The sequence below is a fragment of the Lonchura striata genome, chromosome 2 (assembly GCF_050655825.1).
Source record: "Lonchura striata isolate lonStrDom1 chromosome 2, ASM5065582v1, whole genome shotgun sequence".
Classification (NCBI taxonomy): Eukaryota; Metazoa; Chordata; class Aves; order Passeriformes; family Estrildidae; genus Lonchura; species Lonchura striata.
Window position 1 is genome coordinate 55,299,365 of NC_140704.1, and position 15,464 is coordinate 55,314,828.

Genomic DNA, 15,464 nt, shown 5'->3' on the forward strand with positions numbered 1-15,464 from the left:
ATACTACTGAAGGTGTCACAAATGATGAAAAACTAAAGTGACTCCCAAATACTTATTTTTATATAAAACATTTTGCCTGTGGCATCTGTTCTGGCTTCATCCTCTCCTTATAATGAGCTGATTCCTGTAAGGATAAAATTAAATCATGTAAGTGAAAAAAGAATCATCTGTACAGAAGATAGATTTGATTTGGAAGAGAACAGTCATTCTGCATTTACGAATAAATTGTTTCTAATCTTTCTATAAAATCCAAAAGGTTTGTGATCTAAATTGTGTTTATAAAATTTGCAATTTTCCATCTCCTCTATGAAGGGGACTTAGGGCATGATAACAGACAAGAAACTTTGCAAGGACTGTGGTATTAATTTTTGGGCAGGCATGGACAAATAGAAAATTATAACCTTGTAGATTTCCTAAATTGTGTCTGTTTTGCAAATGTTATCTAAATTTTGGAATCACCTAAATTCCTGAAGTTACAGTACAATTTTCTAGCTCACTATTTTCTATGAAAATATGTGTCCGCTTTTGTTGTTGATAAATATCTGAAAGTGAAAAATAAAAAATGGGGGGGAGGGGGTACCCACTTCCTGTAGTTGCTGAGCAGTGTTTGCCATATGTAACATAGTAGCAGAGTGGTAAAATACAATGTGAAAATACCAGATGCTTGTTTAAGGACAATTAAAAAAAGTAAAAGCACATTTTAAAAATCCCAGTCTCATTTTAAAAATCTTCAGTCTCAGAAGATTCTCGATTTCAACATAACCCTGTTTTTTGCTGGGGAAAGAAAATTCTTCAGAAACTTTCCAACCAGCCAGATATCTCTAGGGAGAATGCTGTCACAGAACAGGGAATTTCCTGTTATTTATATGCTGTTTTCACAAGTTGGGTTTTAGCACTCCAACTTGGAGTGTCCTGTGTGACAAAAAAGGTAGCAGAAGAGGCATGGCAAGAGCACAGATTGATGTATTTTTACCTTGGTTTGCAAGAAAACTTGTATTAGTTTTTTGCCATCCAGATTTGTTCTTTAGCATGTTTCTGGCTAAGTTCACAGAAAACGCTGGAAAAATATACTTTCAACACTTTCTTCTAATTTAGTACACCCCCCATATGCACCCATAGAAGAACAGACATATGCATATGTGACAATAGCTCCTTATTAATGGCTCTTCTGTTGAAAAATGGTCTTTTTTTTTTTTTTTTTTTTTTTTTTTTTTGCCTAGTATTTTAGAAGTAGCTCTGACAGGAATAGTTTCCCTTCACAGGCCATCAACCAAACTTTTTATTCATACAGAAGAAATTTGTGGCTTTAAATCTCTGAGGAAGAAGTGGAGTTGTTGCTGTCATGTTGTTGTTTTAGGGTTTTTTAACAGGAGATTGGGAAGTAAAATTTAAAATATTATCCAAAAAAGCTGAATAAAAGAAATCTATTGCTGAAGAGCTGAGTCCAGCTTGCTGAGAGCAGCCTTATGAGCTCAGATTATTTGTTTGTCTGGCTGTTAGTTTTGTTCCAAATCTGACCAGAGAAGTTTTGTACACTTTGGCTGTGTAATTTTCATTTTCTAGTGCTGAGTTTATTTTTCTTAGCCCACCTATTTTTTTAAAAGTCTTGTTTATTATTGGGATTGAGAGAACTTTGTACTGTTTCCATGAGTCATGAAGGCATCAGGTTTTGTTCTGATAAGCTCTGTGATCACCACCATCCCTTGGCACCTGACTAACAACTGGATAGGCTGGTTTCCCACAGGCTTCTGATCCTTCATACCTGTAGAAGATGCCATAAACTGACATAGGCAATCCACTTTTGGATGTCATTAGGATCTCTTCCCAGTCTGTCTGTGCCTTACCCCGCAGGATTGCCTAGAGTGCTTTGCATTCATTTATGTCTGTGTACAGTGAAGATGGCTGCCATCAGTAGGATGGCAGCACTCAAAATAATTGTCTAAGGCCCTAAAATCTGTGCCACATCAACTTCTCGCATCACTTTAAGGAAAAACTCAACAATGTAAAACTTCCTGAACTTGTCTGTTCTTGAAAACCCATGACATGGAGTAGACAAATCATATTTGAAAATCAGGGAGGCTGGGCCTCCATGAGTGAGGATTATGAAAATATCAGTCCATGTTAGGCAAATGTTTGTCCTCTCCCCTTTAGAAACAGGAAAGCTGTGAGAGTTTTTCAGAGCTGTAAAGCTGAGATAGGAGAGCTGCTTTACAGCAGACTCTCACTTGTCCCTCCTCTGGCTTCTGAGGAAGCATTAGAGCATGCTCTGCAGTACCTGTGATGGCACTGGTAAGACTTGTTTACTTTCCCTTATTCTTTATTGAAGCTGCATGTGTTTTATAAGTCAAAGGAAGACAAAAGGAGACAAAGGAGACAAAACTCCTTTTCTGCTGTCCCACTGTGTTCAAATGCATTTAATATAGGGGTAAGGTGTGTCTTACACAGCAGGGCTGTCTCTCATACCATATTATTCCAGGTGCATGGGGCAATGCCATTACCAGTGGCTAAAGCTTGAAACTTAAGTCACTGAGTAATTAAACATACACTAAGATAGTAAGCTGTGTACTTTTATTGGCTTGTATAAAGTCAGATTAAGTTATTGACTTATTAACTGTACTCCTTGTTTTCTCAGATATAGAGATAGAATTAGTAATTGCTTGAATGAAAGATCTGGTTGATTAAGAGACAAAAAATCTGGCCTACAAGACAAAAGTTTACATGTGCTTACAGTGTCTCTCCTGCCGACTCCAGTATGCCAAGTATGCTCTTATCAACACACAAAAGCAAAATGTTTGCCCTCAGGGTTTCCTGTGCCAGTTTTCAGATGGGCAAAGTTTATGTTCATGAAGGTTAGCAGAGCCCGACGTGAATGAAACCTTAACCAAATTTTCAGTGGGTAACTTTAAATTTACTTTTGTTTCCTCAGAATTCGATCTTAAGTGACTGTCAGTTAAATCAGAAGTAATTTTGGACAAAACCTATCTACTAAAAAAATAAGTTGAAACTTTGTACTGCAGAGAGAAAAAAAAGGAGTAATTACCATTAAACACTTGTCAGGCAAATTTTGGTGAACCTGTAGTATTTCTAATCTGAAATACAAGATCAACCTCATCTGGCTTCTTTCTTTATAAACTGACACACTCTAAGCATGCTGACTTCTGACTGAAGTCAGCCAGGCTGCCTGTGAACCAACCAAAAGCTATCTGAATCTGCTCCAAATAGATGACAAAATTTTGTAGTACTAGCTGCAAGCAAGCTGAATCAGTGTTTGCTTCTCTGTGTTAAACTGTTATTGAGATATTAGTGAAATGCATACTCATCCTATAATGGCTTTTTGAACCATTATTATCTTCTAATAAGAAGTTGGAACTCATATGTAAGGATCAGGTAGGGATAAAAAGTTTGGTGGGAATGAGATTTTGCCTGAACTATATTCCCATAAACAGCAACATGTAAAAATAGTTTGCACTGGTGCTGTACCCTGAAATTGCTCCTTACAGGACTCATTTTACATTGCAAGTGCCAGTACACTTAACTATTACTGTAACTATTGCTTTATGACTTACAGAGACTAATTTTATCAAGAAGAAAACAAAATGTTCTAAATTCCAGTTCTGGAAAGTTAGCTTTGTCCATAAGAATGAGGGCAGTTATTCCTGGCTCTGACAACACTAATAATAGAAATTACAGATATTCCAGGAGAGGCCATTTGCCTCTTCTGGAATATCTGTATTTAACTCCCTTGAAACCAGTGGAAATGGGAATAGGAAGATTCAGCATTTCTATATAGATTTCACTGTCATGCTGATGTGAGGAGACGGAATGCTGCTTTTACCATTCCCCTTGAGGCTGTACAGGATTATTAAAATTAAAGTAACAATATGGTTTTTAATAAAATAGACAGAAGACTGAACACATAGAGGGAATAAACCTATTGACTGGAGGACAGAGCCCAAACATATTTTCAGACATTAAACAAGACAATACTTTTCACAGGTTATTCCCTGTAAGTCATTTGTTATTCAAGGCACTTACCATCCTGACTACCTCACTCTTCTCTACTGGCCGGCACATTATTGTTTAAAGAAATTCCAAGAAAGCTGTTTCCCAATAAATTCTGTAGCAGAGGAAGGAAAAGATCCCACATGACAGGAGGATGAGACTAACAGTAAACAAAATGCTAAGTTCAGTTTTCAAGGAGACTTACACATAGTAAGGATTTGTAATTGCTCAACAGGACAGGCTGACACTGGAATTTTCTATGCTTTCCTGTTGCTGCCGTGGAGTGCCTATGGAAGAGCATTATGAGTAGCCCATGGGCAATACAACCCCACTCTGCACTGCTGCAATGGTAGACTGAGGACTTGAAACCCTGGAGAGCTGTTGTAGGCACACAGGGACAGCTGTTTGCTCCCATGACAAGTCCCACCTTCACCCCTCTTCTTGACTTGCTTCATGGGCTAGTGTGGAAAGGGAAAAGAGTAGACCCAGACTTTAATTGCCAGGTGCTCTGAAAGGATAGAGAAAGCCTGAAGCACATGTCTGATTGTGCTTATATAGGCAACATAAGGCTAGAGTAGTATTTCTGTGTTTTATACATGCTCCCTTCTCTTTCTCCTTCACCAGCAGCACAATGGCATGAGTAGTTAGTATCAGGGCTACTGGAAATGCCTGAAATTATCCTCAGGGTAGCTGAAGATCTTGGTCCAGTGATGTTGCTATCTGCTTCTAAAACTGGCCTCAAGTGTATATATGACTGCTAAGAGGTCTGAGTTCAAGGAATACACTGAAGTGGGACAGAGGAGCAGAGAGGTAACTTAATCCATTTCTCAAGCTCCCTCTTTGCTTCCAGTCTTTGCTCAGGGACACATTGGCGGTTGTCATGGGGGCTTGAGCTCCCCATGACAACAGTGATAGAAAATGCATTCAAGGATAGGCATGGTGCCAGCTGCTTGGTTTGTAGGAAAGGGAAAAGGCAAAGATGTTTGGGGCTGATACTTCTCTCACTTGCAGATAGCAACAGGAAACAAATCCACAGATGTAAGTGGGATTATATTGATGCAAATCTACTATTTCATGGATCCTTATGAGAGCAACTGAAGAATTGCCCTAACCCCTGTGCCCACAGAGAATGATGATGTGAGAACAGAGAGGTCTGATTGCACTCTTCTTATCAAAGGAAACCTACTGAGATGGTGCTGATGCCCTGTCACCAATTGTGGGCCACTGTCCTAAAGTGGGGAGATAAGAAGAATATCTTGGAATGATATAGCTGCCCTAGTTCCATCAGAGATGTGCCTAGTCCAGTGCTAAGGGAGGAAAATATTTTTGCTGAATATCTGATCTACTATTCTGCCTAAGATCCTTTGGAAAGAAATTCCTTGATTCACATATGTGGATGAATAATTTGGTATGCAATTTTCTTTTTGTCAAACCAATGGCACTTTGGCCAAGTCTGTCCATAGAAGCAGGGCTGCACCATTTGTATCCCATGTTAGTTGAAATAAAAATGATATATAACTTTATATCTGGCAGAGCTTAAAGCAGTAATAATAAAAAAATACTAACAATCTCGTGATCTAACAGCCAAACATCATCATCCTTGATTTGTTTTGGGAAAAAAGACAATTTTCTTCCTCCCTATTAATTGTACTGCAGTGGTTCCAACTAGGTCTCCTTAGAGAACTGCTCATTTAACTGGTCCTTTTATAACAAAATTAAGGTGGTATACAGTACTTCTGCAGAATGAAGAGGACACTCGGCTAGATAAAAACTGTTGCAAAAAAGCCCAACAGTCCTAAAATCTGGCTGCTTCTTAAACCATTCCAGTTCTTGTGGAAATTACTTAGTCCAGGTTATCAGCACATTCATTTAGCTTCAGTATCCCACAGGGAAAAGGACAGAAAGCTGAATTGTTGTTATACCGATCTATTAGCTATTTCACACTAGGTAGTACAAGAAATACAATTGTTCTGCAGATGTGAGTGATTCTGTGTCTTCCTTCTTCATCTGAAATGCAGCATCCCTTATATTTTTTCTCTTCATAGCAAATATAGATCCAAAGCTGGTGATTGTTTTACTTGCGATCAGTCACAAAGAAGATCCTGGGACAGTCTTTTGCCAGAATACCATATTGTGTGTCCTTCACTCCTCATGGCTGTTTGCAATGCAAATTGTAGGCTTTGACTCCTGTAGTGCCATATCCATGGTAACCAAATGAAGGTAAGTTTGCATTACTTCCTTAGTGAAGTGAAATCCTCTCCCTGGTATATGTGCCAAGAAGGCATACAAAGTTAAAGGGACAGCAATATATTTCATGGAAAGGAAAGCAACCAAAGCATCTTTGCTTTTTTTTCCCTTCAATTCTTTTCCCCATGTGTCAGTTATTGCCACACTCACTCCTTCATCCTCTCTTTCCTATCTTGTCTTTTTCAATAATTCCCATTGTTGAAAGCTAGACTAGTTCTGATTTCTGCTTTCCCTTTGCCTAAAGGCTAAGCAAACAATTATCAAGTCAAACTGCCAACTTAAACACTACTTCTTGGCAAAAGCCTTTCTTTACCTTCTTGGTATCTTCAAAAAAGCATAAAAAATGTGTGTGGAAAGCTAAGTGAAAAATGTCAGTGCTTGTATTCCAGTTTTTCAGACATCGGGTAGAGCAGAGGCAGAGGTGCACCAACCTCCTTTTATGCCACTGTATTAATACCTGGATCAAACCATACAGGTTAGAGTTAGCATTTTCTTTGTAATGGCAAAATATTTTAGAAATTTTTTTTAATCTGTAAAATATGATGTAAAGATAATTTTTTTATCTTCATTTCTGGTTTTAATTCTACTTAAAAGAGCTTAATTCAAGATTTAAAGAGCTGTTATTTTTTGATAGCTTCATAGGCTCTCTTTTGACTGGACAGATACATTTTTCAGCTAAGGGAACAGACTCAAACTGAATGTACTGCAAAATTATTGCTGTTGATACTGTTTCCAATGTTGTTTTAGTTTTCTGCTCTGCACTGAATTTATACACTTTCCCTTATGTATCTGGAAGGCTTAAAATGCAACTCTTTCCCTCTTCAATACAGCCTCATGCTGTTTGAATACAAGGAACAACTTCTTTACTATGTAGATGATCAAGTGCTGAAACAGATTGCCGAGAGATGGTATAGACTCTCCCTCACTGGAAATACTCAAAACTATCTCAGCGCAAACCTGTGCCAGGTGCTCTAGGATGAGGCTTCTTGAGCAGGGAGGTTAGACAGATGACCCACTGTGGTACATTCCAAGCCCACCCGTTCTGTGATTCTGTGAAACACATTTAGCTATTGTTATTTACCTTTATCTGTAGTGTTCTCAATTAGAGTGAGCTCACGTAATTAAAATGAAGATACCATCAGCTTCCAGTCTTATTACTTAGGGTGAACAACACTGCTTGTCTCAACCAGCTTTATGACTTCTACCTTGAGAAGAACAGAACAAATTGATATTATGGCCTCTAGACAGAAATTTTACCAAAGGCTTCACATGGGTAGAACCCTCTCAAAATTTATATTTACCAGCATATGAGAAAGTTTGAAGTGTTATTACAGCATTCATTACCTGAAGCTTTCAGAAAAGCTTCATTTCCTGGAGTCACTCATCTTTGTGAGTTTTCACATGTTCCAGCGGTACTTGAATATCAAACTGAGTGTCCTTTGTTTCTGTCAAAGCAAATGGCAGACATGCTGGAGAGACAAAATAAATTAAGATCATCCTACAGCAGCTCTGAGTCCAGTGTGCTTAACTATTTGGATGTTCATGAGTAGGGAAAGGGGACCCCAGCTCCATTTAGCTGCCCAAAGTCAGATCCTTAGGCTAAAAACTGAAAAGGTGTTACAGTGCGCTCGGACATGCCTTTTCCCCATTCCCCGGGACCCTGTGACTCTGATCAGATAACCCTGGACCCCTCCTTCCTGCCCTGACAGGTTGGCGGAGAGCCAAGAAGCCCTCCCTGTCCAAAGCCTAGATAAACCCCTGACATTTCCTGTTCATCCTCTTTTGCCCCGCTCTTTCCCTTAGACATGACAGAATAAAGAGAGCTGGACCAACATACATCAGGGTAAGAGCCACTTTTGGAAATCTTTACATATCTCCTGATATTCCTCCCCTCAAGGCCTCAGATCTCTGGGCTAGCCTGATAATTTAGGGGGCTGAAAGGTGGGGGGAAAATATCAAAAAAGTTTTTGTCATCTCCTTTTGCTACTGATTAAGACAGAGAGAAACAGGAAGTTTTCAAGGAGTGATTTGTCCTAATACATGACAACTGAAAAGAAAGAATAATACAGATCACAAAATATGACTAGTTTTTTCCACAGAGCACCTGACTAGATGCATATTTCTTCTTGTTTAATGGAGCAGCCTTTGGTAGACAGATACTGTGCTCTTTTTCCCTGACAGAACTACTGTCAGTGTAGCTAAATCAGAATGTAGAACACAACTGTGTCACGTAAGTGACTCCGCAGTTGTAGTATGAAGGACATCTGCTGTTTTCTTCCCATTTTCATTTTTAAGTGTTATCTAAAAGCAACAATTAATTTATAAATAATACAAAGTATGAACTCTAGAGTTCATAGAGTTGATAACAGAATTTTCATCCTAGCTATGGGATCTGAAAAAAAGCATATTTTTTTCTATTCATTCTATGTTGCAAAAGCATACTTAGCATTCTGTTATCATGTCAAAACAGCCCAGTCACCACAAATATATTCAAATAGAGAGGACATTGAGGTCCTGGAGCATGTTAAAAGAAGGGCAGTGTCTCAATATTGATACATAATTAAGAGAGGGTACTCTGTAATGAGTAGTCTCCTCTAAAGGGTTTCAATAATCCCTCTCCACAAACAGAAAATTAATACTAATAGCAGAAAGCGAAAAAAAAAAAAACCAAACCAAGAGTTTATTAACAATGCCCACAGAATGTCCACAAGGCAAGGAAAAAAGTAAATAACTAATAAACACCAGATTATCAGAACTCACACCCCTCCACGCACACACAGGAACAAAGATCCAAAAATGCTTGGAGAATGGGGCAAATGTAGGGGAAATACCCCTTCCTGACATGTGGTGCAAAATGGCACCAGCTTTCACGCTGAGGAAAGTGGAACTTCCATGAGGGAGGTAGGCAAAAACCTGGTGGTTCTCTGGCATCAGCCTCCTCTCCACATTAATCACAGTGGGTGAAGCAGCTGGGCTGGAGCCTCTTGGTGTGTTTTGTCTCCCTGGCTTGTCTCTCCAAGACTTGGGGTTGGAACAGGGTGGCCCACTCTGGCTGGTCCGGCTTCTCTATTCTTAGACCAGCAGATGTTCAGCTGACCTCAAGGCAACTGAAAGATTTTTACTGCAACTCTTCCAAGACATGGAAGGGAAACCTTTTGCCAGGGCCAAGAAAATCAAGATGGCGAAGCAAAATCTAACCACACAGCGCCACAGAATGCCTGGGCAGGGAGGCTTCAAAAATGGCCACCAAAGAGCCCAAAGCTTCCCCTTCCCTGCTCCAGCACACATCCAGTTCTGGGCTTTAAAGATAAGCAACCATGTCTGGGCATAAAGCAGTTGATCATGGAATAGACTATCATCATAAATCACTTTAAGACAAGCAACAAAGCTGGCAAAGGGTCTAGAAAATCTGTCCTGTGAGAACCAGCTGAGGGAACTAGGGTTGTTTACCCTGGAAAAGAGGAAGCTTGGGGGAGGACCTCATTTCTCCCAAAAATTACCTGAAAGAAAGTTGTAGTAAGGTAGGGGTCAGTCTCTTCTGCCATGGCTCAAGTGAAAGAATATGAGGAAATGGCCTTAAGTTCCACTAGAGGAGGTTCTTATTAGATATTAGGGGGAAAAAATTCACTGAAAGAGTGATTAGGCATTGAAATAAGCTGCCCATGGAGGTGACATAGTCACCATCTCTGGAAGCATTCTTGGGGTTATTGTTTAGGGTCATTATGGTGGTTCTATAATGATGGTTGCACTAGGTGATGTTGAAGGTATCTTACAACCTTTGTGATTCTGTAACTGGAAAGCAATTTTTTTCCCACTCCAAACAGTTGTAGTGTTTTTACAACATATTTTGCCTCTGGTGTTACATCTGAGCTGTTGTGCATGACTGTTGCAGACCTAGACATAACTTTTTTGTGTTTCATGCCAGGAAAGTCATAAAATCACCTCTCTTAGGTGCAGTTCACCTCATGGATGGGATTTCCTCAGGAGGTGGTGGCATTGTCCCAGGTGATGCAGATCAAGTGTCTCAGCAAAGTGAAAGCATTTCTTCTGTGGCAGATGAACTGTGCCTTGAACCAACACTTCCAAGGTCAGACAAGAAGCTTTCCAAATTTACTGAATAATACAGCATTTTATAAGTCTTCCTTTTCACCACTGTCCCCTGATACTAAGCCATTTAAAAGCTACTTTTGCAGGGCTTAATCCATTTTTCTTTCTGAATGTCTTTAACACAGCGTGGTTTCTATCTCTTCTCCTTGCTCTGTTCACAATCTCAGGAACCTTGGTGTGATTAAAAATTGCATTGAAGGAACATTGCTTTTGTGGTTTGATGGAGCAGTTTGCATGGTCTGAGGGCTAGCAGCTGGACAGCTATGTCAGTGCTGTCACACTAAACTCACATTTGGTTGCAAAGGCATCTGAACACTTAGGAAAGGTTTAATCTCTGAAAGATATGAGAAGTGATAAAAACCATGATGCCCCAGCACTTGCTGTTTCAGAGGACTTAAAAATTTCTGTTACAGTGATATTAAAAAGAAAAAAAGAACACATTATTCCACTGATTAGCATACAATGACAGAAATCTTACAATTTAAAAAGATACTATTAGCAAGACAAAGTATTATTATATTTGTGTTGCACTCAGGAAACTGATGTGCAACAGAAAGAGGAGATTTGTCCATTTGGGACTTGTGTTTCCAGATTAGCAGCCCAAAGATTCATCCTCAAAAAATACCTTCCCAGAATATCATTAGCAATAGAATCTCTATTGACTGATGGGCTCTAAAAATACTGATGTTTCACAATAAATAAATGCAGGGAATTATTTTCTTTAGTTTCCAGACTTGCTTTTTGAGATACATTAGACTCAGGACAATGTATTATACTGGTAACAAGCATTTGTGCTTTGCTCTTAGTCACTAATTCCATCTTTGTTTTTATTCTCAATGTTGCTTTCTTGTTCACAGAGCTTTTGATGGAATCTTTGCACCTGTTTGTATTTCCTGTTTGTCCTGGTTTAACATAAGTTAAGGTTTTCAGTTAAGGAGAAATCCATCAGCTACTGAAGTGATTCTCTGTAAGGACTGCTAACAGCTTCCTCCAGACCCAACAGAACCAATCAGCTGGCTAGTTTTGAATATTTACACACTCTTAAACCACTTAAGAAAGTTGAACACACTGCTGTGAAATCACATTTTAAAACTAACAACCCCTGGGGAAAACTCTCTTGCTTCCAGCTTTTGGACAGGTAACTGGGAGCCTGCGTGGACCGGCAAGGCTGGACTCTTTTGTAAGACCATTGTGATTGACTATGATACATTCAAATATGTATGTAATTCATTAAAAGCATGGGGGGATGGAGCATTCAAACTGTAGACATGAGCAAAGGCATCTGTGCTAAAGCAAGCAGATATTGAGGTAGCTGAGATGCAGTAAGAAGCTTGAACAGAGGTAAGTGATGAAGAGCTTTGCTCCCAGGGAAGATGAGGTCTTCCTCAGATGAGATGAGACCTTCCTTCCTTCAAGGTCTTTGCTGCTCTCTTCCCAGAGATGAAGATGATCTTAGAGAACCTTTGCTTTTTAACAACTCATCCTTAAAAGTGTACCACATTAGCTAAAGACTGATCCCTCAAAAAAAATTGTGAGGAAAGCTGTAAGTTGAGGGACTTTCACATGGTGAACAGATTTTCATCACCAGGGCACCTGATTTGCTGTGATGTTGAAGCCATGAGAAAATGGTTTCTTGTGGAAAAGTTTCCATGGCATGTCAAGAGAGGCTCTTCTCCCTAACTGAACTGAGGAAAGACTATTTTGGAGGTGGTAAACTGACTGAAAGTCCCAGGTTTTGGCTCTTTATGTTGTCAGTGGGAAAGAAAAGAAGAGGTGGGGGAGGAGAAGTATTCTGAAGGTTTATTCTGATTCTTATAATTCTTCTTTTAGTTCTGTTAATAAAGATCTCTTTATACCTTTTAAAGTTTTCAGACTGCTTTTGCCCTTCTTCTAATCCTCACAGCAGAAAACGAGTAAAGAATTTTAGTTGATGCATTGGCATTTGGCCAGCGCTCAACCCGCTACACTATTGAAATGTTAAAAAAGCACAACTTTATTTTTTCCCAGGGGAGTTTTTAAGTACCAGATACTTATATTGATACTCAGTGTCATAGTAATGATTGTGGTTTGCCTCCTTTTTCTTCATTGGAAAACAGCCAGTGTAGCAAAATCTAATATTTCGTTCACCAAACCTTCATGGGTGTTCTGTTTTCATTTCTGTCTGGGTGAATGTGCCACTTTTTAGGAAATATAATCTCAGAGCTCTGTGTTTAGTCCAAGGCTAGGCTGCTTCTTTCATCAACAGAGAAAAAAACCTCTTTGCGCCTTCTTCCTAATGTGGGTGAATTCTTTTACTGACCATAAAAGGAACTGGAAAGATTGGTTGGGAGAAAACATGCTAGCTTACTGGTATAGTTTAATTTTCAGTGAACCAGTAGTGAGCTTCCAGAGTTACAGCTAGGTAGATATGGACAGTCTTCAAACAACTCTGTTGCTCTGTAGTTTAACAAAAAAACCAAAAAAAACAAAAAAACAAAAAAAAAAACCAAAACAAAAAAAAAAGAGTAACTTTGTAAATTTTGTAAATTTATAGTCCACATGTCAAAATTTGTTATCTAAAGACTTGAATGTAAAGACTTGCGACTGTTGCAATCTTTCCATGTCTTTTTATTGTGCTAATGAGAGTTGCAGCATTGAATCCAGGAGATAATAATGTAATGAAGCCACGTGCCACTTTATTTTATGTCTAACTCAGCCATGTTGCAGATCAGCCCTTCCCTCCCTCCTCTGTAATGTATCCTTAAAGTGATAGTCTCAGTGGCTTTGGTTGAACTTGCAGGGTACAACATTTTTTCAGCAACTGCTAAAATATCTGTGGGCCATGTTTGTTTATCTTTGGGTTAAAAAACTGAAAAGAAAGGTGAGAGAGCTGGGATCCATTTCTGGCTCTGCTGGAGGATAATCCTCCCTCTACACAAGAGTAGACAGCCTCCACAATTCAAGCTATGCAGAAACTGTGTATTGGGATGCATTCATGCAGAATAAGAAAATATTGTTTTCAGTTTTCATTAGGACTGCTGGATACATCCAGAATATTTATGGCTGCATATAATAAAATAATGCTTTGCAATTTTATTTTGCTTTCCAAATTTAGTTATTAAAAGCCCTCAGACTACTAATGGAAATTACTAGACTCTTCTCCCAGTATTTCCTATGCATCTCAAGATTGACCAAAAATGAAGTCATACAATGGGGTGTTTGTTATAATTTGTCAGTGGTCTTCCTGAGAGCTCTACTTTTATTGTTAGAGGATTATATAGAAGAAAATATCCATCACTGGTTGCATTCTTGTGTTCTGTAAGTTTGTGTTACTTCATTATATAATTATTTATCTTTTTTTTCCAGTAAGAAATATCTTCAGTATTGAAGATTCTGGTAGGAAAATTGTGACCCCTGAAAATTCATAACAAAATGTTCTACTTTGGTGGATTTGAACCAAATATTGAGTTTTTTATTTTGTTGAACTACATCAAAATGCTTTTTATACAACTGTTTGTTCTGAAATGACCTGTTTTGCTTATGGCACAGTCCCTCATGAGAAATGTGTCTCATGCTCCATTAATTTCCAGGCTATTATTTGAAAGATAGAATTTCCCATAATGTGTCTCAATCTCTTTCTGATCAAATAGTCTGCTTTGTCATGATAATTTCACAAGGCTGTGTGCCCCAGGGTAGATGTAGCACACTGTACAAGAATGATTTATAGCACAAACTGTGGTTACACATACTGTATCTAATCCCATAGGCAAAGTACCACTGTAGAGAAATATAGTTTAACCTTAAACATAGTTAAAATTAATTGTATTTTCATCACCAAAATTGAGATGTTTTTAAATTTTTGTCCAACTTTGGCATAAAAACAAAGCCTGAAAGACTGTATTTCCCATGAATTCTTCAGTATGACTTCATGTATTCCCTGCTTTTAAAGTGTAAAAGAAAGAACATATGCAGACTTTGGAATGATATTTGGAAGTGAGATGAGGAGCAAAAAATAAAATAGCAGTTGCCTTATATTACCGTCATAGCAACATTTTTCAATACTAGTGTAAGACCAAGTCATCCACATTCATAGAAAGGAGAGCTAGCTATTATTGCAGGTGTCATTACTAATTACCATGACACTATGCAAACATGGAACAGCTGAGAGCTATCATACAGCTTCCTCTTAAGCAATACACTGGAAAGGCTTTTACTTCCATTCTACTCACTCCTGGCCCAGATAAGCTGATTTAATTAGGTTCCTAATAACATTTAAGTTCAGAAATGGAAGACTTTACTCATGCAGAATGCTAAAATTTCATGTGTTTTGCTTTAAGCATAAACTCAAGATTTGAATCTAAATACTTAACAGAAGTCAATATATATTGAGGGGAAAGTTGGTGATACATACAGGAAACATGAGCCTATGGCTCTGTTTTTCCACAAACCATCCCCATCAATGTCCTGAATTATCTGTGTTGTGCCTGCCCATTGGACTGTCTTCCTGACCTTGTCTTGTCTCTCCTTGGGACAGAACACATGTTCTTTTGGGGATTTATTTTTTTTTTTCAATCTACCAACAAGGGGGAATAAGTTGCGAGGCCAAGAGCAGAAAAGTAAGACAGAACATCAGAACACCATTCAACTTTTCTAATAAGGACCGCTTAATGATAAAGTATCAAGCACCACAGATCTTGGTCTGGACTGGGGGGACGTTAGTGGGAGAATGTGATACCATGGATAAGGTATATATTTTTTTCTCCCATAAGGCCCTCAACCAAAAAGTCCCAGGTTCACCTTCTTCACTGGCATGATTTCATTTTCTTCTGCTGAAGGAGTAGAGGTTTCTAGGATGTGTTTGCAATGTACTCTGGAAGTTATGGTATGATATTACTAGGTGACTGTAATTCTGCTTGATCTAAATGCAAAACTTCTCACTTTTTCTTACCTAATTTCCTCACCTGTTGAATACAGGGAATTCAGAGGTATTTTTTTTAATAGGAAAGGAATCAGAAGCTCTAGTCACCTCACAGCTCTTCATGTCCACAGAATATTTTTGAAGCCCAAAATATTCTTTAGCAGTCTTTCCATATCTGCACTTTCTGTTTATTGAACAGAAGATGCAGCTC

At 38.6% G+C, this 15,464-nt stretch overlaps 1 protein-coding gene across 3 annotated transcripts in view; it reads left to right on the top strand.

Moving 5' to 3' along the window:
• Window positions 1–1,912: 1,912 nt before the first annotated feature.
• LOC146768255 (protein ITPRID1-like) overlaps window positions 1,913–15,464 on the top strand; it is a 52,981-nt gene continuing 39,429 nt past the window's right edge. For 2 of the 3 annotated variants that reach the window (XM_085570894.1, XM_085570882.1), the window contains exons 1-3: window positions 1,913–2,289; window positions 6,048–6,222; window positions 10,201–10,336. In XM_085570894.1, coding sequence (XP_085427020.1) covers window positions 10,215–10,336 — 122 coding nt within the window. In that variant the 5' untranslated portion in view covers window positions 1,913–2,289; window positions 6,048–6,222; window positions 10,201–10,214. Of the gene's footprint in view, window positions 2,290–6,047; window positions 6,223–9,855; window positions 10,337–15,464 lie in introns of those variants that run through there. The other variant, XM_085570889.1, reaches the window with a different exon arrangement.